At 38.4% G+C, this 23,113-nt stretch overlaps 1 protein-coding gene across 10 annotated transcripts in view; it reads right to left on the bottom strand.

The window, feature by feature from the left end:
• Nucleotides 1-23,113, bottom strand: part of ANAPC1 (anaphase promoting complex subunit 1) — a 92,707-nt gene that overhangs the window by 5,620 nt on the left and 63,974 nt on the right. For 8 of the 10 annotated variants that reach the window (XM_036436027.2, XM_036436026.2, XM_036436031.2 and 5 more), the window contains 12 exons: nucleotides 19,977-20,053; nucleotides 19,375-19,465; nucleotides 19,224-19,277; nucleotides 18,146-18,339; nucleotides 14,555-14,641; nucleotides 9,175-9,292; nucleotides 8,203-8,280; nucleotides 6,789-6,856; nucleotides 5,208-5,346; nucleotides 3,296-3,382; nucleotides 1,587-1,682; nucleotides 174-372 (listed from right to left, as the gene is read on the bottom strand). In XM_036436027.2, the coding sequence (XP_036291920.1) occupies nucleotides 174-372; nucleotides 1,587-1,682; nucleotides 3,296-3,382; nucleotides 5,208-5,346; nucleotides 6,789-6,856; nucleotides 8,203-8,280; nucleotides 9,175-9,292; nucleotides 14,555-14,641; nucleotides 18,146-18,339; nucleotides 19,224-19,277; nucleotides 19,375-19,465; nucleotides 19,977-20,053 (1,288 nt within the window). Of the gene's footprint in view, nucleotides 1-173; nucleotides 373-1,586; nucleotides 1,683-2,274; nucleotides 2,385-3,295; nucleotides 3,383-5,207; nucleotides 5,347-6,788; nucleotides 6,857-8,202; nucleotides 8,281-9,174; nucleotides 9,293-14,554; nucleotides 14,642-18,145; nucleotides 18,340-19,223; nucleotides 19,278-19,374; nucleotides 19,466-19,976; nucleotides 20,054-23,113 lie in introns of those variants that run through there. The other 2 variants (XM_036436034.2, XM_036436028.2) reach the window with 2 other exon arrangements.

Below are 23,113 nucleotides of genomic sequence, written 5' to 3'. Positions count from 1 at the left end.
AGAAGCTGAAGGCTGGAGCAGGTAATCAGTCTTCTTCATTAACTGAAAACATTAAATCCACAGGCGTTCTGGCTTCTCTTCAGATTCGTCTTGCTTTCCAATGAGAACATGTTAGAACAGAAAAGCCGAGCCCGTGTCATCTAAGCAGCACAATACGCACAAGCTCTTATTACCTTGTAGCCACTGGTCCAGGGTGTTATCAATAGAGCATTTCACGACAGGCAGGAACTCAGAGTTCATGAAGAGCCCTCGCTTTGGGTGGGTCTGCAGCCGCTCCTGATGGCTTCTGGAGCTGAAAAACTCCAACACCAACTTTATTTGCCAAAGTTCAGATGTCTCAGACATTTCTCTTCTTCCCAGTCTTCTTACAGCCTTGAGGAGAGAAAAGGAAAAGCTCTTAGGTAAAGCCACAGGGACATTGAGGTCACTCTTGGCTGAATGGCTCTGAAAAAAATGAAACCCCAACAGGTTCATAGCCAGTCACCACTGGGAACCCTGGTGGGTAACATGGCATGACTGGGGGCAGGCCAGGGATCCCAGGATCAGAAGGCAAAAGCAACAATTCTGATAATACTGCTCGTAAGTCCCATATGCAAAGTCACCATAGTGGTAACCATACAGGACATTTCCTCCATAGACCTCCCTGAGACAGCAACAAGAAAGGTTCAGAGCCGAAGGAAAGCACATCCCAGCCACAATGGCACCCAGCACCAGTGTCCACTTCTACATTGACACTTCCTCCTCAATATTGTCAGAGACCAGCACTGAGGCATTCTGGGCCTCTGAGATTACATTGGACATTGCCTTTTAGTTAGCATGTTACTCAGTATGGTGCGATTTTCACGTCTGGGAGATTGTCCATACCTAAATGTATTTTCCACTCCGCCTTTCAGTAGGGACAATTATACCATTAGATGATTTACTTTGGCTTTAGCCACTGAGTCCCAAATGCTTATCTGTGAACTACTGTCTCATATTCACCTGCAGAGCCCTTTATAGGTGACCCGGTGACCCAGGAACTATAAAATGGACTTTGAGGATCTGTATTTTTAAGATTTCCCAGATAAATTTTAGCCAACTACTGGCGTAGCTTAACTGCAAATTTGGGTCTGAAAGATATACCACGAAAAAGCCTTATGTGTTACTAATAACCCAAAGTGAATCAATTCTTCTATCCTTTAGGAAAGCGGTCAAGCATCATTTCTTGCACTGCCCCTTTTAAAACAGCAGGAACACACATACACACAAATTAGAAATGAATTTCAACTCCCTAAACAATAAACTGGTCCTGTAACCTCTTGCTAGCTTCACCTCACAGGTGGGCACACACCTGCCAGCAGCAGGCAGTCTGTTCACACACTGCTCACCTGCAGTCTCCTCCACCGAGAGGCTCTCAGCGGGGAAGCCCATGGAGGGCACTGCTACCATAAAAAATGCTGAGTTTTGATAAGCATAGAGCTTTCAACATTGATAAAGCGTCATTTTCTGAATTTCTAAATGCAGAGAAGTAAAAAGATGAACACTGGGAACCTTTCCCCCCGGTCAGAATCAGCCTCATTAGAAGTGAAGTAGCTTCTGAATCTCACCTGATCCATTGCTATGTATGCCGGCAGCATCTCCGGGGTCTCCTGAGTAACACACTCGTAGAGCACTGAAGAAAACAGATCCAGAAGTTCCTGCTTCTGTGAAAAATTAGAAGCTGTTTGTAGCACATCAATGTACATTCCGGAATCAAATAAAAAACAACTGTATACCAACTAAATGGCCCATTTGTTGTTGTTGTTGCTGTTAATATATTTTTATTGATTTCAGAGAGGAAGGGAGAGGAAGAGAGAGATAGAAACACCAATAATGCGAGAGAATCATTGATTGGCTGCCTCCTGCACACCCCCTACCAGAAATTGAGCCTGCAACCTGAGCATGTGCTCTAATTGGGAACTGAACCTCCTGGTTCATAGGGTCAATGCTCAACCACTGACCACACTGGCCAGCCTACATGGTCCATTCTTAAGCTCTACAGTGAATGACAGAAGAGGGTAAACAGCTGGATCTTTATAAAATCACAGCACAAGCAACATTAAACATCAATAAAATACCTAGGGACAACTAAGGATGTAAGTGCTATGAAGGAGAGAAATGAATCAATCCTTGGGCAAGGGCAGGATCCAAAAAGGGAACCCAGCACCCAAAGATGTAGTAGAAACACTAAGCGGAACAAGTCTGGTAGCTATGTCATATCCAGCTGAGGTTAAGGGCACACACAAGCCTTCATCAGAGTCCTGTGGCCTTTGGTGCAGTGCCCTGTCTTTACTAGCTATGATCCTGGGCATGTGACATCTCTGAGTGACAGTTTCCTCATCTGTAAACCCTGAATGATAAAGTACTACCCTCATTTACAGCCTTGAGGGTACCTACCCTCATTTACAGTAAATGAGAAAATTACATGAAGTACTGAGCAGAGTGTCTAATACAGGCATCCCTCATTTTACTGCACTTTGCTTTACTGCACTTCACAGGTGTTGCACTTTTTTATGAACTGAACACAACACCCTCCGCCAGCAAAGATATGATGACCTGCATAACCTTGAGACCCAAATCACCACAGCACCTGTGTTATCACGGTGGTCTGGAACCCAACCCACAAAATATCCAATGTATGCCTGTATACAGTAAAGATTCAATAAATCAGAGGGTACAGGTTATTCCACTTTACCCTCTAAACAAGAATGTAAGGTAGATTCTCTTGTAATCCCACTTTTACAAATGAGGTAACTGTCTCTTGAAGAGGTCAAAAATTATTTTAAGGCCACACACACTCTGATTGGCAATTGGCCATCAATCCCAGATCATCTAATTATACATCCAGTCTTTGGCATCTGCAATGATTGAATACATCAGTGATCTGGGTAACCTGTGAATCCTGAAGAGAACAGTTTTATGGCCAATAGACAGAAGGTCTATAAAATACACAAGAAATAAAATTACATAAATATAAGAGAAAGTTTGTAAACACTGAAAACATCAGTATAAAAATGAACATAAGGATGTTATATCACCTATTAAAATTAGAAATTTTAAATTCCTTCTTCTATCAAGGTAGGAAATTACTAAATTTTATAGTTTTAAGACTATGTTAAAATCTATTATTTGCCAAGCAAAAATCATCTAAAGTGCCTGAGGCATGTCATCAATGTCAAAGATTGATAAGGGTACTACAGATTTTCTTGGTGGCATCCATAGGTAGACATAATAACAAATTCTAATCTTGAAGCTAAGCAAATCATGTAATGCATACCTGACCCATGTTCACAGTGGGTTTGCAAAAATACTCAGCAAATGACAAAAGTGCTGGATCAGAAGTAAATGCTGAAATCGTTTCAGGCTAAAAATTAAACAAACACAAGAAATATAAGTAAGATCAAAGGATTATGTCCTTTATACTTCAAATGGTAACGTATGCAATTTTAAGAAACCTACCTCATTTTCCTCAATCATACTACAAAACTCAAGGTTGTACAAACTTGCTAGATATTCATCAATCTGTTCTCAGGAGTTATAAGAAATCAAAATGCCAATAATAAACAGGTCTTTCTTACCCAACTTAACCCCCAAAAAAGGCTTTCACTTCATTCACTAACTGAAAAGCAAACTAGATTATTGCAGAAAGTATGGGGGGGATGCCACTCAAACCACTTCCAGAAAGAAAAATATTAGATACATCATTCCACTTACATGAGATAATAAGTCTTCGAAATCATAAAGACAGAAAGTAGAAAAGAGCTCCCAGGGCTGGGGATGGGGTGGAAAGTTGGGAGTTATTCTTTAATGGAGACGTTTCCATTTTGAAAGATGAAAAGAGTTCTAGAGACATGGAAGTGATGACTATACAATATGAATTTACTTACACCACTGACCTGCACACTTAAAGAAGGTTAACATAGTAAATTTTATGTTATGTGTAGTTTCCAACATAAAAAAAAATTAGAAGGGAAAAATAAATGAATATCTCCCAAGGTTCAAGATTGAAAATGGAATATGAATGTATATTACCATTTTATCATTTTCCACTAAGGTTTATATTTAATTCTGAACTCCCAGCAGGCAGAAAATTGAGATGTCTTTTAATTGTCATACGCTTTCCCATTCAAATGCAAGTCTAAATGTACCTATTTTCTTTACAAACTGGATTAGGGTCTTTGAGATGGGCTCTAATTAATATAAGAAGCAATAGTGATAACAAATTAAGTTAAACTTTATCTAAAAGTTCTACAAAGGAATTTCTTAGACAACCTATCAAATACTGCCAAACAGTATTCCCTGATGTTAACTACATCTATTTAAACCTAGGGAACTATTGTACTTAGCCATAGGTAACTGACCTAAAATGAAATATGAAATGAGTTGAATTAAAATAAACTGCTCTCTCCTTACTTAGAAAAACAAAGACCAATACTCAGTCCTCTGCTGCCACTGAGCTAGTCTGTGTGCCATATTTTTGCTGTATGTAACTATCCTTAGGGGTCCCGACTAGTTTACACGGCTTCTAATGTATCTCCCGTAGAAACATATTTGTTCATGAAATTCCTAAAAGCTGTATTAAATTCTGAAATTCTGATTGTAGATCATGGAACTTATTTCTAGCATGGAAGCTTATTTGACTTCAGCAAAATATGCACTGGCCTCATGGGAATGAGATTGCTTCATATACCTTTTAATTATTTATTCATTCCAAATACTACTATTATTAGCATTCAGATACTTGGAGGATAAAGCTAATGAAATAAAGCTAAACCTGTCACCATTTTATCTTCACAAAGATATAAGCAACAAATACAAGTTTAAAAATGGTACTACTAGTAAGTGGATCCTGCAAAAATATCTTTATATTTTTGTCATGAATTAAGTAAATCCTGACAGAGTAGAGGATTAATAAGTGAAATTATTAAACTAAATATTTCTAGTGTTAAGATATATTGTGACTATCCTTCTATGAGACGTGAATCATCCTTAGAGTCCTGCGCATGACCCATATTTTACTTGGTTGCCACTTAAAGCAGCAGAGGGGTCATTCACTCTTTACAATCTGCAGTGATGAGAGGAAGCAGATCCAACAGTACCATCAATGCTATCACAGAAGTATGTTTTCAGGTGGGCTACAGGAATGTGGAACTCTTCCCTCTCCTTCAGTTTTTACCAAGCCACACTACCTTGAAAGCCCGAGCTTCTGAGTTCCTGTTAGCAACAGTCTGGGCCAACAGACTCTGCCATCCCATTGGATCGTCCTTGTAGGAGAGCTGGCCTGCTCTTAGCTTAACAAATAAAACCCCATCCTTGGAAAGGATTGACCTGAAAGGAAACAAGAATGAATTTAATATGAGGTATTACTGGCAGCTCTTGCTGGAAACATCATGTTTCCCAACACCATGTTCCCATGAGATGAAATCTTTACCAGTTTCCAATAAAACATATGATTATTTACTGTGTCTAAAATCAAATCAGTCCCTACGAGAATGCCAAAATAAAGTTCTGTTTTTCTTTGGTGTCTAGATTCATGGAACTTGTTAAATACGCTGTCCACTCATGAGTGAGCTTCAAATGCAGTATTTTATGTGACATGTCTTCATGTTCTCTATATCCCTTAGTCCTATGCATAGGACATGGAAGTACCAAATCACTACTGACTGGTGTACAGCAAAAAGAAAATAATACTGCATATCTAAAGACAGAACAATACAGAATACAGCTATTATATAGAAATTTGGGAGGAAATGGGAAATAAGACTAAATTATTAAAACTTTTGCAAGCTTGTTAAATTTTCTGGAAATATAAAGACTTAATTCACATATCGCCATAGGTATACAACTACTATATTACCACTAAAGCCCGGTGCACGAATTCGTACACGGGGTGTGTGTGTCCCTCAGTCCAGTTTGCACCTTCTCCAATCTGGGACCCCTAAAGGGATGTTCGGCTGCCCTCTCACAATCCAGGACGGTTGGCTCCAAACCACTTGCCTGCATGCCTGCCTAACTGCCTCTAACTGCTTCTGTCTGCCAGCCTGATCACTCCCAAATGCCAACCCCTGCAGGCCTGGTCACCCCAACTGCCCTCCCCTGCCTGTCTTCTCCCCCACAACTGCCCTGCTCTGCAGACCTGGTCACTTCCAAATGCCCTCCCTGTCAGCCCTGTCACCCCTAACTGCCCTCCCCTGCAGGCCTGGTTGCCCCCAACTGCCTTCCCCTGTTGGCCTGATCACTCACAACTGCCCTCCCCTGCCGGCCATCTTGTGTGTTGGAATGATGGTCAATTTGCATATTACCTATTTATTATATAGTATTCTCCATTCATTAAATAATTACATATAATTTTGACTCAAAACCAACCTATCATATGCTTAATTTTATGACAACAATCTAACAAGAGAAGGTAAAGAGATGCAATAGAAACTGTCATCTGACAAACATCAACTCAACTGTTATCAAGCTCCCTTTGTGGGCATACACATCAGCCTTGTTTTCTTAAACTAAATCATACATTATTGCTCAACTACAGTTCTATTACTGCCCCAACTTAAGTCACTTAAAGTTTCTCAATGAATAAACATAAACATTTAAGGTTTTATTTCTAAATTAAAATTTTCACTTTCTAACACAAATGTTTCAAAGATATTGTTCTAGGTGAGATGGAAGGATGACAAGAACCATACTAGATAATTATCTGTAATTTAGGTCTTCCCATATGCTTCTATTCACTTCACAGATATGTCTGAGAAATTGAATATACTTACTTTAAGTGCTGTGTTCCCTTGCTTAAATCTATGAGCAGTTCCCAGTATCGTGGACCTTTAACTTTAATCTGCCAAGACAAATATAAATACAGTCAAAATAATGCTAAAAAAGTACTAGTCTGTCAAAATGAAACCCATGCTTCACAGAAGAAATACGAATAACTGGACTGGAGAGAGATGTTGAAAGGTTAACAAACTCCATTTCCAAAGGTGCAGGTGAGTCATGTTCTGAGGCCATCTAACCTACTAGCAAAAGACCTTCCAACTCCCCATGACACCTGCTGGGACTGCTTTTCTATTTTCTGCAGAAAGGGGAAAGAGGTAGTAGGCACTATGTCTGGCTATGAAGGCGGCAAGAAGCAGGCCAAGGAGATGGATGAGGATGGCAAAGCATTCAAGCAGATACAAAAAAAGGTGAAGAAACTCAAGGAGCTAAAAATCAAAGGCTGTGGGCAAGGTCCCTGGATACAGGCAGAATTTAAAAATCTGGCAAACCCGGGCGTGGCTGTTGGTTGAGCACCATCCTATGCACCAAAAGATTGCCAGTTCTATTCCTGGCCAGGGCACATATCCAATTTGCTGGTTTAAACCCTAGTCAGGGTTCAGGAAGCAACTGATCAATATTTCTCTTTCACATAGATATTTCTCTCTCCCCCTAAAAAGTTAATAACATATTAAAAAAAAAACAAAAAAAACACTCTAGCAAAAAAGAGCTGCTCCTTATGCCTAGGGCAATGGTGATCCTTAACTCCATTTGTTTTAACATCTGGATTCACCGTCACAACATCTGTTGCCACCTATAGCTAGAATGAAGTGCTCTCTGGAGCCTGTAGTACATTTAAGAATAAACTTTTGTAATCTACACTAATAAAAGAGAAAGATGCAATACCCACCAACCGATCAGGAGTATGCAAATTAACCCAACAAAGATAGCAGGTTAATTTGCATACACAGACACTGAGCGGCCAGGGGTAGGATGCAGGCATTCCACACCACCCCAGCCGCTCCGGGACTCTGGGCAGCGGCAGCGTGGGAAGGCAGAAAGATGACTCCGGCCAGAGCAAAGGCAGTGCCGGCAGTCAGGGGAAGGAAGGCCCATTCTTGCACGAATCTTCATGCATCGGGCCTCTAGTAAATAATAATCATGCAGTGGCTCTTTCGTTCTTCTCACTCTGCCATTTCAACCTTAGCTGTGAGGTTAGAGTAAACCCAGCCCAGAATCCTGCCAAAAAGTGTTCTTCAGTCTTCTATCCTGATTCTGTACACCTGGAATTAAACCTACTCATTTGGCAAGAAAACAAAATTAAAAAAATCACAGAGAAAGCAAAGGATTTTGTTTAGCTATCTATTATGCTGTGCTGCTCTGGTTGACTTTATCCCTTGGATAGATGTCCCTAAATCATATCCAACTTACCTGTTTTAAAAGATGGAGCTCAGGAAGAAGGGTGGGAGCCATCAGTTCTTCTTTGGTTTGCTCATACCACTGAGTGCCCTTCAAAAATACAAGAGAAGAGCCACATTCACTATGGATTAGGGCAATGATTTTCAACCATTTCCTTCTCATAGCACACAAACTATTTACTAAAATTCTATGACACACCAAAATATACATTTTTTGCCAATATGACAAAAAAAATAGGTATAATTTTTATTCATTCACCCCAGACTGCTGTTATTGTAATGGCTGTAGTCATTTCTAAAATTTGACAATCTAAGGGAAAATAGGTCAGTGCACCTGACTAAATAGTCAGGTATTGCATGTTTTGAAAATTCTTGTGGCATACTGGTTGAAAATCTCTGAGTTAAGGGGAGCTACAAAGAAAAAACATCTCCACTCTACACTTCTCCCCTCAAAGAGTATAAAATCCTCTGATACTCAAATCTCAAAGGGCTCAAGCCTTCAACCCACTTTGGGTCCAACATCACTTTTATCACATAGAGTGCTGCACTCCAACGCAGACGATACTGCCAATCTGCCCTTGAAGGCCTCATGTTGTCTTCTCTGCTGGGACCATATACCTGCAGTTGGCACATCTCAGCCCAAATACAAGACTGTGGGCTTTAATACACTTTGCTAACAAATCTTAGAACAGTTCCAACTAGGTTCATTTTTCAGAAAACTACTGTCAGCCACATATAGTTAACAGGGACACTTTCAAACAAGCTCTGAGGATGAAAGAGCAGCTGCTGATTCTAAGATCTTAGACTCAGATTGAAAATGAGCCTGGCTGGCTGGCAGGATGTGTGAGAATGGTAGAGGCTTCAGTTTTTATGAGAGTTCAACTCATTACTGTCATCTTTTAAAGGACACTTCGGAAATATTTTGACCTGGGAAGATGAAAGAGTGGTTATAAAGTTACAAACAAATGACAGATGAAAGTATTACCTTATAGGTAACTTCTAAGAGGGCATAGCAGGGGGTGTTTGTGTCCACATCCACAGGCACCAGCAGCCGGGGTTCTGCAGCCAGCACGTACAGGTGCCGCAGAGCCTGGAGGTGATACCTGTTCACAGAAAACAGACAGGAGGTAACCGATAGGTGACGACAGCTCAAGCTCTACACTCTGCTGTGGCCAAAAAGCTGAACCAGAAAGACGCTAGCATGCTCTCTTCCAATGACAGTTACTCTAAAGGAAAACAAGACAATCCAATTAAAAAGTCATGGAAAAATTCTTTTAGAAATTATAGATATTTGATCCTTTACCAACAAACTCTTTACTTGCGTTTCCAGTTATAAGGTTTTATAGGGTTGTAAAATTTATCTAACATGAAAATATGTAGTAATAAATTGATCATTTATAAAATCAGTCCTCAAATATCCTTTGCTGCTCAACACAGGCATCCCTTTTAACCTCCCAAGGTATTTACTTTCAGTTCTTATTTTTTCCTTAAGCACTCGTAGGGAAGAAGGGGGAAGAAAGTGTGTCAGCTTTCCCCAGATAGGAAAGCTCCCCTACAAGGATGTTACACCAAAAATAATGGGTGCAATTATTTTTCTTTCTGAGTTTTTTAAAAAAATTGAAACTATAAAATTTATATCTTAGAATTTAAACACACAAAAAGGTTTTTATAAGATTCCAGAAAAAAAAGGATAACATGAAACCTCATTATATTTTAAATTTTAGTTATAACAATAACCTTCCCCCTCCCCACCAAGATCTACCCACCCCTACACATCTATCTGAAATAACATCAATCATGGCCAGAAAAAAAACTATTAGTTACATAAAGATCCTTAGTAGTGCTTAACACCAAACTGTTTTTTTTAAATAGCTAAACCAACTTATACTATAACCAGTAATATATGTTTTTCCACTGTACTCTCACCATTAGCTGACCATAACAACTTAAAAGTTTTCCTAAATTATAGTAATCCTAATATATAAAAACCTAGGTCCATTCACATCCAAAATGACCAAAGGCTCGACCGAATACTGTAGTCAATGCAACCTAGTACTGACTGCCAAGGGCGCTGCAGATCAGGCCAGGAGAGAGGCCTGGAGAGAAAAGCAGGATCTGATCTGAATCCTCTGTGGCAGCTGTTGATCAGCCCTTTTGTCTCTCTTTCTCTCTGGGCCTCCACAGGGGCTGTTTATCAGCCCCACCTTTCTGATGAGGCCTGGAGATAAGCCCAGAGACACCGATTGGCAAAGAAACCAACCAATCAGAACCAAATCTGGGTGAACTGTGAGGAGCCAATGGCTGCCTAGGAAGCAGAGCTTTTGAAGCTGACTGGCATAGAAACCGACCAACCAGAACCTAATCTGGGTGAACTGCGAAGGTAGAACCTAAGGTGGGGGCTGAGGAAGGGTTTTAAGGGCAATTGGTGATTGGTATAAGGTGTAAGAAAGCAGTTCAATTTTTTAATGACCAGTTTGGCAGTATAGTGCATATAGCTCACTATCAGTCCAGATATAGGGATTATGTATTTTTGTCTGCCAAGAGCATCTCCCCCTGCTAAAAAAAAGCTTCCCCCCTGCCTCTATTTAAGCAATCCTATCCTATATAATCTATCTATACTAATAAAAGGGTAATATGCTAATTAAACCAGGTCAACCACCATCTTCCGGACGTCCGACTTCCTTCAGAGAAAGCCATGGTGGTGGGGACTGAGGCAGAAGCAATTAGGGGCAATCAGTTGGGGGCAACCAGACTGGCAGGGGAGGGCTATTTGGGGGCAAGATTAGGCTGGTAGGGGAGAGCAGTTAGGGGTGATCAGGCAGGCACATGCAGTTAGAGGTGATCAGGCATGCAGGCAGGTGAGCGGTCTGGAGCCAGTGGTCCCAGATTGTGAGAGAGATGTCCAATTGGAGAAGGTGCAGGCTGGCCTGAGGGAACTCTCCTCCTCCATGCAGGAATTTCATGCACCAGGCCACTAGTTGAACAATGATGTTCTTATGCACGGCCTATCATTAAAGTGTGGGCTTCATGTCAGGCCACTTTGTAAAAGAACTTTTGTTATGTGCTACAAAGCAGTTTAAAATAATGGCTTTGCTGCATAATGAGGCTTTATCCCTGGGTGGCTGGGGTGCCTTCAGTTGAGCATGCTGGTCATCTCAGATGTCACTGGGATGCAAGCAGCTACTTCCCTCCCTTACTCCATGCCGTACCTGATAGCTAGAAAAAGTGGTTTCTTATGCTCTGAAGGCAAAGCATTTGTATTGTCAGAGTACTCCTATGTGTTTAAGATTTACTGATCACTGCCACTTTTAAATTGACTGATTTTTCCTGCATTTTGCTTTTCTTGTCTTTCTCATGTCATTTATACAAAACTTCTTAGTATTCATATAAAAGAGAAAAAAGTATTCATGTAGACACTGCCACTAAATCAGACAAATTTCTCTTTGGAATTAATTATAGCACAAAATGTATCATCTTCAGCTCTTCTTGGCTATATCTTTTGATCAAATTTTCCCTAAAGATAACTTTGTCAGTCTACTTTTGGGTCTAGAGCAGTTTTAGTGATTGGAGAACCATGAAAGACCAACCAATAATCAGATGCCCAAAGTTCTCCTCTGGTCTAATACTTCATAAGAGAAACTTTTAAAAATAGCCAGAAAGATAACTAAGTTCAAGAACACAATAAAGTTAATTTGAAAACGAGTCGCTGGAACCATAACATGACCAAATTATCCCCTTAGAGCACACATGTCAAACACAAGGCCCGCGGGCCAAATCCGGCCCACCAGGCCTTGCAATGTGGCCCCCACCGCGCTGTCATCACTGCACTCCGCTGCGTTCCAACACAATGACGCGCGGTGACATAGGAGGCTTGTGATCTCGCCGGCCACCTCGCCGGCCGCCTCGCCAGCCGCCTACTTGCTATCTATTACGCATGCACATAGATAACAAGTCACGCGAGATTCAGGAGGCGTGACCTATAGTCCGGCATCCGATGTGGTTGTGCGGGTGGCAGAGCAGAGGAGAGAGTGAGTGTGCGGGCATAAAAAATACACAGCAGAAGCTGCCAGTTCTTGGCATAAAGTGCAGGCATAAATATCGCAACAGAATCTGCTATCTGTACCCAGCCAGGCATTTATTGACTGACTTTTTTTTTCTCCACTCCATCTGCCAAATCAAGTTATCCCTGTGCCGTTTTCAACTTTTTCCTTCTAACGCAGATTTCCAATAAACTACATCTTTTACTGCCAATATTGATCCCAAAATGTCCAGGAAAAGAAAAGTTGACGGTGAAGGCAGACAATTTAATGACAAATGGGAAAATGAATACATGTTTGTGCTTAGAGAGGGCAAACCAGTGTGTATATTGTGTTATGAGACAGTGTCGGTGATGAAAGAGTACAATATACGTCGTCATTTTGACACCAAACATAATGTTAAGTATGGCAAATATACTTTGGAAGAAAAGCATAAAATTGTTAAAGAACTAAAAGGCAAACTACAATCACAGCAGCAAATGTTTACAAAGGCTACAGCGAAAAATGATGCTGCAGGGAAAGCAAGCTTTATAGTGGCTGAAGAAATTGCCCGTACTTCAAGGTGTTTTTCAGAGGGTGCCTTTTTGAAGCAATGCATGCTAAAAGTGTGTGAGCAAGTATGCCCAGACCAGATACAGAGTTTTCAAAATGTCAGTTTGTCAAGAAACACCATTGCAGATAGAGTTCAAGAACTCTCAGGAAATCTATCATCACAGCTGGCCAAACAGGCATGCAGTTATCTCGCTTTTTCACTTGCTATCGATGAAAGCAAAGACAACACTGATACAGCGCAGCTGTCCATCTTTATACGTGCTACAAAGACCGACCTCTCTGTCACTGAGGATCTTTTGGATGTAGCTGCCATGCATGGGACGACGACTGGTAGAGATATATTTGAGGCTGTGGAGAAATCTATAAATAATTTTAAATTATCCTGGGAAAAGTTGGTGGGGCTAACTACCGATGGCGCACCTTCAATGTGCGGAGAAAAGAAAGGCTTGGTTGGACTAATGAAGGAAAGAATGCAAAAAAGTCACTGCCACACACCCTTGATTACTTATCATTGCATTATCCACCAAGAGGCTATGTGTGGAAAAGTTCTGGACATGAATGACATAATGACCACAGTCATTAAAACTATTAACTTTATACGGGCACGTGGCCTGAATCATCGCCAGTTCCAGCAGTTTTTACAGGAGGTGGGTGCAGAGCATGGAGACGTGCCATACCACACAGAAGTAAGATGGCTGAGCAAGAGCGCAGTCCTCAAAAGATTTTTTGAGCTCAGAGAACAAATTGCTCTTTTCATGGAAAGTAAAGGAAAGCCCTTGCCTGAACTGTCGGATCCCGCCTGGCTATGTGATTTTGCTATGATGTGTGACATATGCGAGCATCTCGCCCAACTGAATCTGAAGCTGCAGGGACGCAAACAAGTCATCACGAAGATGTCTGACATGATCACAGCATTCCAGCGTAAACTTCAACTATGGAAGTCCCAACTGGAACAGGACAATCTTGCCCACTTTCCCGTTGGTTTGAGTATCTCAACCACTATTTCTGGTACTTTTCCTTGCAGTCGGCTGGCTACCAAAGAGCCGTTTACTAAGTGAATTTGAGCGGCGCTTCTCTGACTTTAGAACACAGCACTCAGGCTTTGACATCTTTGCCAATCCTTTTACAGTTGATGTCAACAATGTGCCCCATCACCTTCAGATGGAGATAATCGAGCTTCAGTCTGACAGTGGCCTGAAATCAAGGTTTTAGGATGTTGAAATTGAGGACTTCTACCCTCTACTGCCCCCTGACTCAATGCCAGAGCTCCGACTTCATGCTGCCCGTATTCTATCCATGTTCGGGAGCACCTATCTTTGTGAACAGATGTTTTCAATAATGAATCTGAACAAAAACAAGCACAGATCACGCATTACCGATGACAACCTCCATGCTGTTTTGCGGGTTGCTACAGCCCAAGAAATAAAACCGAACATTGACTCATTGATCCGGGGAAAACGGTGTCAGACATCTAGCCAGAAAACAAAACAATGAGCATTTTAGGTACATTCCAATATTACTGTTTTGCTTGATACCAATATTACTGTTTTGCTTGATAGCATGTGAGTGGTTAACAGCACTGTTAAGGAAAAGATTGTTCCACTCATTTTAAATTCACATTTCTGGTTAACATTGTCAGTTTATGACTGTTCTGTAAACCATTCGGCCCGCGATTTAGGCTGGATTTTAGATTTTGGCCCCTTCTCTGATTGAGTTCGACACCCCTGCCTTAGAGAGTTGCAGAGAGATCATGTGGGTCAGAATTACTGGACTCACCGATTGTCAGTGCTGTGAGCTGGGAAGTGTGGGTAAAGGGCACAAAGGAGAGCAGCGATGGAGGAGTTTGAGGTGCTCAGCGAGTACCTGGAAGATAAAGTCAGGCAGTACAGACAGAATCAATGATACTGTCAAACTTTCATGGCATTCTTGAAACCAAAGCATTTGGGATATTTATTGTGTCAAGGTATACCGATGGCAAGGCCTTGAAAATATATGTCAATACTGTGAACATTTCACTTCTCAGTAAGTAAGCAAACCACACCTCAAGATCATGCATTATTTAAAGCAGAAGCAATAGCCCACAAATGTTAAATTACAAAATTTGAACTAATAAGTAAAGCTTTAACCTAAAATAGCATTGTACTATGGACCATGAATGCAACCCTAGAGATTATGGACATTTAAAAAGTCATACATAAAGTACACCCTTTTCTTCTCCAGTTTTATAAATACCTGTTTAAATTATGAATATTACTTTTAAATATACAAGATTTTTACTGGGTATCTAAAATTTCTTTCTGTAAAGCACAAGCATTTCCTTAGAATATTTAACTAAATGAAAAAGGAAAAAGTTAGTATTAAAAAGTTGCAATGATTGTATAAACAACTATTTTTCAAAATATAAATGGACTTTTGTTATCAATGATAACAAACTTATCTTATAAAAGCCACATACTCTTAGTAAAGTAAAATCTTCCAAATCATTTTAATGTTCAAATTCAGCATGGCAAATAGGCAGGTTAGTTTAAAGTTCTGAAGTTTTTCTTACAAATATTTTGGAATAAAGATGGTACAAGACATCACATAAAACCACTGTTAAAGCTACTCAACACACACACACACACACACACACACACACACACACATTCTCCAACCACTTTCCTTGCCTATTTTTAAATTAGGGTATCAAGTGAGAACTTAGAATTTATCATACACACATATTCAATGAATTTAGAAAGAAAAAAATTCAAAATTTAAGAAAATATTTGACAAGTGCATAAAATATGCCATTTTCTCTTTACCATTTTACAATAAAACTAAAATCCAAATGTTGGCTATTAATGTCAGGAATTTTGACATTGAATATAAGGGTGTAGCTGTATTATGTTGTTAATGTTGTCACAGAGAACACATAACCATGAAATGACCAGGAATCACTAGAAGAGCAGAGGCAGAGTGAGAGAAAACCTACGTAACATGAAAACCTACTTAACCATGTAGGGTTTTACAGTATGGAATGGTGAAAGATGGCATAGAATAAGAGAATAAACTTAATGTAGGGTCTTATTTTAAAAGGAAAATAGTATTTCAAAAATGTCAAAATAAGAATTTTTATACTAATATTTCTACAGCCATTCTTAATTCTATACAATTAAAGAAAGAACAACTGTACAAAGCCTGTTAAAAGTGCAGGCAACCTTTCTGACAATCTCTGCTTCCTATGCTCTGGAAAGGTGAGTTCCAATTTTAATTCAGTCTTAAAGAAGAGGAAAAATAAACCTACGTGACTTTAGAAAGCATGTCAGTGAACCAAGAGCACACACACTAGAGCTAAGTGCAAGGATGCATGACATTCACAGATTGGAAGACTCAACGCTGTAACAGATTTCCATTCCTTCCAAACCCATGGAGACTCAGTGCAGTCCATATTTTATCAGCTTATTTAGTGTGAAAATCACAAACAAATTCCAATATTGATGCACGAAAGTGAAAAGCACCAAGGACAGAAAAATAAACTATTGAGAAACCAATCCCAGTTCGGAGGGTTTCCTCTACCATACATTAAGAATTATTAGAAAACTAAATAATTAAGACAGTGAGGTACTGGTGAAAGTTAGATACATAGACCAATCGTATATAACAGTGCACAAATAAACACAAGTATATGAACACTTATAACAAAGGTAATTCTGCAGAAGAGTGAAAAAAGATAAACTTCTCAATAACTACTAGACCATCAGTTGGGGGTTGGGGGGATGAAGAAAAATCAGTTCCAGGTAGATTTTAAATCCTAATGAATAGAAAAAGTAAAAAAACTTCTGAAAGACAAATAGGACAAAAAAATACAAGTCATAAAATAATTCTGTTCATCAAAATATATCATTAAAAGAGTTAAAAGGCAAGCCAAAGAGTAGGAGGAGATAACTACAACATACAAAACTGGCAAAAGCCTCAGGATCACAATGATAAATCAATATGGAGTAGACAAATTAAAAGAAACAGAAAGAATAGAGGTTGAATGGGACTAGGGTAAGAGGAAATAGAGGAGTTGTTGTATAAAGTGTAAGTTTCAGTTTTGCTAGACGAAAATATGAATATGCTTAATGCAAATTAACTGTATATTTAAAAGTATTTAAGGTGGCAAATTTTATGATATTTTACCACAAATAAAATATGAAAAACAAATAAACCAGTATGAAAATAAGTAGCAAGAAATTTGAACATTACACAAGGAGATTTCTAGTTGGCCATTTATCATTTCAGGGAAAAGGAAATTAAAACCATAATGACATACTATTACCAGAAGGCTAAAATTAGGGTGACTAACAAGTGTTGAAAAGAATGGGGAGCAATTAGAACATCAGAGGTGCTGATGAACACATGATATGGTATAACATTTGGAAGCACAGAAGGCACTGTCTACAGAAATTAATCATACCTGTACACCCTATGACCCAATTCCACTTGTAGATTTATATACAACATATCAAAGACATGTATAAGAATAGTCATAACAGTATTATTCATAGTAGCCCCACATTAGAAATAACACAATTATGCCCACCAACAGCAGAGTAAATCAGTAACTGTGACTATTGATTCTTATTTTATAGTAATTCAACAGCATTGAGACATGACCAATATGCAACATGCAGCATGGATATATCTTGCAAACATAATATTAAGCAAAAGTCACAGCAAGATACAGAGTATATGATTCTATTTGAATTTTAAAAACTGGTAAAACCAATCTAAAACTAATTAGTAGTTATCTTTGGGCAGAAGTAAAGTACCAGTCATTAGGAGAGGCATGGCTGAAATGAAAACAGGTGATTTGAGCTATATCTAGATCTATATGGTACTAATGGAAGTAGTTCATTAAGTTGTGCTCCTATGATTTGTATAATTTTTTGAATGCTTATTTTTATTCAATAGAGATCATTAAAAGCCAGGAAAGTCTTATAAAAGGTTAAGGTGGTCAGGAATGACAGATAATGAAAAAAGTGAGAAGTGAAAAACTAAGAAAATCCCATAGAATCTATTGGCTATCATGTTTACGACCTTTACAAGAAAGCACTTTAGTAAAAGGGTAAAATCCTTAAACAGTGGGGATTAAGAGGATTAGCAATGAAGTGCTAAGTTCATACTCTTCTGAGAAATGCAGTGATGCTAACTTTGTTAGAGAGTGGATGGTAACTCTACTAAGTAGGCATAAGTTAATGGTCAAACCATTAAAAAGCCCTTTTAAAGTGTACTAATGCCTCCAGAACAGCTAATCAGAATAAAAAATTTTCATCTTCAAATAATAAGTCACTCTTATAGATCTTGTTGATAAGATCTTCACTGAAGAAATATATATTCATTTACCTTCCTCCTCCTAAAAATAGAATTCCAAGGGCCATGTGATGGGCTAAGTGGAAACCATAGTTCATTTCACCACCTGTTTTCATGTGCAAGAAACGACAAAGCTGCAAAACCTTTAGGTTCCCTGAGCCAGCCATAACCATGGCCAGAGACAGCAGCACCACACTCAGGCATGTTTCCAGGTTGTAAGGACCTGTCTGGAAATATGAAAAGAAGATTGTTACATCTCTTTATTATCAACTATCATGTTACATTTCTTTATTATCAAAAAACAAGTTATCAAAAACAAATGTTTATAACTTTTAAAAAAAAAAAAACTGTAAAAACAAGTATTTTCTCTGGTGAAATTTAAGTTCTATATAGGACACTCAGGAAATAAAATATCAAAAAGGTAATAATAATCACTTGGAATAGTAACACCCAAAGAGAACTGCTGTAAACACTTTGCCTTTTGTTTTCTCAGATCTTTTCCTATATTTATATTCTTTTTTTTTTTTTCAAATTGAGACATTCTATAATATACACAATATTTTTAACCTTTTTTAACTTACTAAAAGAAAACTCACACCAAACTCTTCTAGAACACGGTTTTGATAGCTCCATTGTAAAGCAATGTACAGATATAATCAAACTTAACCACTTTTAGACTTTTTGATGTTTCTAATTTTCTCATATTATAAATAATGTTGCATAAATCTGTGTGGTTTTTAGGAAGAAATAAAATTCTTGCAGTGTTCCTGTCATAAAGCAGCAATGTATAAAAACAAATGCATGTTTACTAAATACTAATTTTTAAAGGCAATTATCAATATTCAGTACTGAGACAGAATGGGGGACAGTATGGTTTTTCTTATTTTCCTCTTGTCACAAGAATTAGAGACCTGTGCATTCTTCTAGGATTATCATATTCTCATCTAAGTATCCCAGAACAAAAATGCAAAGATAAACCAAACTTCAAATCTCCCATTCTAAATTCAAGCAAACTGCAAAAATTATCAACATATTAAGTAACTGAATTATTGGTGAATTTCTTTCGAGTTTAATTTTATTCCCAAGGAGACTCATCATGAAAAAAACTTACCACAGAAGCATTAGGTGCAGACAAATAAGTCATAAAATCTTTTGCAAATTTATGCTGAAAAAACAAAAGAAAAAATTTAAAGTAAAGAGGAAGCATATTGAGGCTTTGTGAAAAAAGAAAACAGAACAGAATAAACTAGGATACTTCTTACCAAACAGTTAAATGCTGATAAGTTTTCTGAGCCAGCAAATCGAAAACCCAGGGACAAACAGGCTCCTGCAATTATGTAGACATGTGCTTGCCTAGAGACAGATTACAAGAAATTTACTACTGTCAATATTCTGCCTTAATATTCATTATTAGTATTATCTTGGGGTAAAAATAGTAATTATTTCTGTTTCTGTTCTTCTGGGGATGTTCAATTGTGCCTCTACTAAATCAGCAGGTTCCTAAGCCCTTTTCTTAAGCAGAAACACCAGGTGGCCCTTGCCTGCATATGTTTCACATACAGCAAAAGATTATTTTTAAAAACACTGTCATTATTTTAATGGAAAGAATAAAAAAAGAGTGTGTACAAGTTAAATCTCCAATATTGGTTTTTGAGGGTAAGAGCACTGTATTTCAGAAACCTAAACAAAAGCAAACAAACAAAAAATTCATCTTTCTGAAAATCTGATCAGCAATGATTAGAAACAAAGAAATTCAGAAATACTCAAAAGTCAAGGGCATTTACTGCTCTTACAGAGTGCATTTCTATTATTAATCTGACAGATGCTAGGGTAGCTTATTTCTATTCCTCATTTCATAACTTACGACAAAGTTTCCAAATTCAAATCCTCTGAGCAAGGCAATTCAATTTCACTGAGAGAAATACTATTTTCTCTTATAATCTGTGAAAATACAAACCAAGAATACCTGAACATTAATATTCAAGTTATAAATATTCAATGACCTGAAATATAACATACTGCTTATCATGGTCATGTTACATAAGACAAGCTTTGCCAAACCATTTCATTTTCAAAGGCCTATATTATATTTACATGCATGCAACCCAATTTTAAATCTAAGATGGCCCAATAAAAACAATAACTGAATTGGACTGAATGAACACAAACTAGAGGACTTAAGTATATTCTGAATCAACAGCAGAGTAATACTTCACACCAATCAGCTGAAATAAAAGATGATGGCTGTAGAGGAGAATTGGGGCAGGAGAGCTGGGAAGCAGCAGGAAAGAGGAAAAAGCACTTGGAGAGAACTCACTTCAGACACATACATTTCTTAGTCATGGGACGTTTCTAGCTTTAAGGTGAGGTGAGGTTAGTCATTAGATTAATTATCTGAGTTAAACTGAACTATCAATGTTTTAATCTGCAACTACTATGTAGAAACATATCCCTTTCCTTTTAGTATAGGTAGTGAACAAGAATTTTTTTAAAAACAGAGTATCTATTTAGCTTTAACAACCAAGAAATGACTTGATCTGCTTCACTTAAAAAATACAAATAAAAAAGAAAAAACTATAATTTTCTAAACACATGAAAGCAAGTATACAGAACAGAGAAACTCAAGATTTATTCTTATTATTCTTTTTAGAAGACTGCTCAGGAGAGTAACATTTCAGGGTGCTTTCTACAATATATATACATACACACACACACACACACATATATAAATAAAAATATAAATAAATAAATATATATATATATATATATATAGAGAGAGAGAGAGAGGTGTAATATGCAAATTAGCCAGGACGCAGTAACAGTATGACTAGCTCAGCAGAAGGCTGCGCACACAGCAGGGCAGAGCAGGGCCCACAGAGAGCCAGGTGCACCAGCAGTCCGGCCTCTGTGCATGAGCTGCAGAGGAAACACCTTTTCTGACCACTTATTGGCTAAGCTCCTGGTATGCCACTCACAGTGTTCTTGATAACTTGCATAATGAGAATCCAAGAAGGTGATCTTCACCTCACTCCTGAAGGAAAAAACAAAAGTCCACTCCTGGAGGAGCTAAAATGTCATATCCAGCTGTGGCTGGTTTGGCTCAGGGCATGTTTCTAGGTTACGGCTCCTCCCTGGCTATGGGCCCAAGTCAGGACTCCTGCTGGAGGCAAACAATCAAAGTGTCCCTCTCACACTGATGTTTCTCTTTGTCTTTCCCTCTCTCTTCCATACTCTCTAGAAATCAATGGAAAAATATCCTCAGGTGAGGATAAAAAAAAAAAAAAAAAGAAAGAACTGTCATATCCTATGAAAGAGACATCTTAAAAATGCTTAAAAAAACACTGTCATTTTTTCATGGTGAAGTGACGACAGTCTGGCCTCCCTCTGCAGCAGCCAGCAGTGGCAGCAGCAGTGGGGTGATGGGGGCAGCGCCTTTCCCTGATCAGCCTGGTTGCCTCCTGCAGAGGGAGGCCAGACTGTGGCTTAGGCCCACTCCCCACAAGGAGTGGGCCTAAGCCATCAGTAAGACATCCCCTGAGGACTCCAGGATTGTAGAGGACACAGGTCAAGCTGAAGCACCCCCATAAACCCCCTCTCCCCCCAGATACTCCGAAGTCACTAATGACACAAACTTCTTATGAACTAAAATATCACAAAATTAAAAAACTCCAAATATCCTTTCTCTTTGATAATCTCAACAAAGTAAGCAATTATGTTCGCTGTAATATAAGCTAATAACTACTTCCATCGTTCTTCCTCTCATCTTTACTTTTTATGTTGACTACTATTCATTCAGAAATTGAGTGACATTCTGAAAAACTGATAGAACTCCACAGTGATACTATATGGATAACCTGATTATAACATTGATATAAATTAAAGTGCTTAACTACATCATTATGCAGGAATGAAATGCTTCTATTTTGACAGCAGGAATTTGTAAGCTCGTTTTTTGTCTTCAAAGTAGCTTGAAGTCCTAGGTTTGAATCCCACAGAGCCACATTAGCTATGTAAATGAGCATAATAGGGGTTCCTACCTTCTAGGTTTCTGTGAAAATTAGAAGGCTTAATCCACTCAAAAATCTCTACAATTAATGCCTGGCACTTAGTAAATCCTTTATAAGTATTAGCTATTACTATTATTATTATTACTGATCTGTACCATCTCTATCATAACACCACACTGATCACAAACCATTTAAAAGCATCACAAAACCTGGGTTATAAGTAACTGTATAGGAAAATCTTCTTCAATTTGGTCCTTGTCACCTTTTCTATGGTTTCTTAAAGGTGTTTTTTTTTAATCCATATAAAAAAGTAATCAAAGGAAGAAATGTAATCCTTCAAAGGCAAATTGAGGCACATAGGAAATGAATGAGAAAAGACCACCAAACTCTTCTGTCCAAGGCAAATGTCTTAAAGATCTGAAGTCCTACAACTAGATTCAGTATGACCCTACCTCTTACTAGCCAGGTGATTTTGAACCAGTCTATCCTCTTTCAATGTAACAGTAATGTACTGAACTCCAGCCAATGTGTACTAGTTGCTTAAAACAAAACGATGGAAAAGAACACTAGCTGACTTTGAAGAGTTCACAGTATAAGAATGCATAGACATTTGGCAAAGAGTTCATTGCTCCCACCCACATACAGGGGCAATACCTAAACAATGTTCAGTACAACACTGCATCAGACACACAGAATGGAGTCCTTTTGAAAATAAAATTAAAATAAGATAGACCTAACATAATACTTATTATATTAACTATTTATTTAACAAGAGGCCCAGTGGATGAATTCGTGCACAGGTGGAGTCCGGCCAGCCCAGCCCCAATCAGGGTGGATCACAAAGTATATAGTAGCATCTTAAATGAATGTGTACCAATTCAGATAAAAATGATAAAAATACTTTAAGATACTTTGGTATATTTAATTTTTAAAAACTACAATTTCTTGAGATCTTGTAAGGTTAATCTATAACAATCACACAATCTTAAAATGA

The sequence above is a fragment of the Pipistrellus kuhlii genome, unplaced genomic scaffold (genome assembly GCF_014108245.1).
Source record: "Pipistrellus kuhlii isolate mPipKuh1 unplaced genomic scaffold, mPipKuh1.p scaffold_m20_p_13, whole genome shotgun sequence".
NCBI lineage: Eukaryota > Metazoa > Chordata > Mammalia > Chiroptera > Vespertilionidae > Pipistrellus > Pipistrellus kuhlii.
Note: the sequence above shows the minus strand (reverse complement) of the source record. Positions and strands in the feature narration are given on the sequence as shown.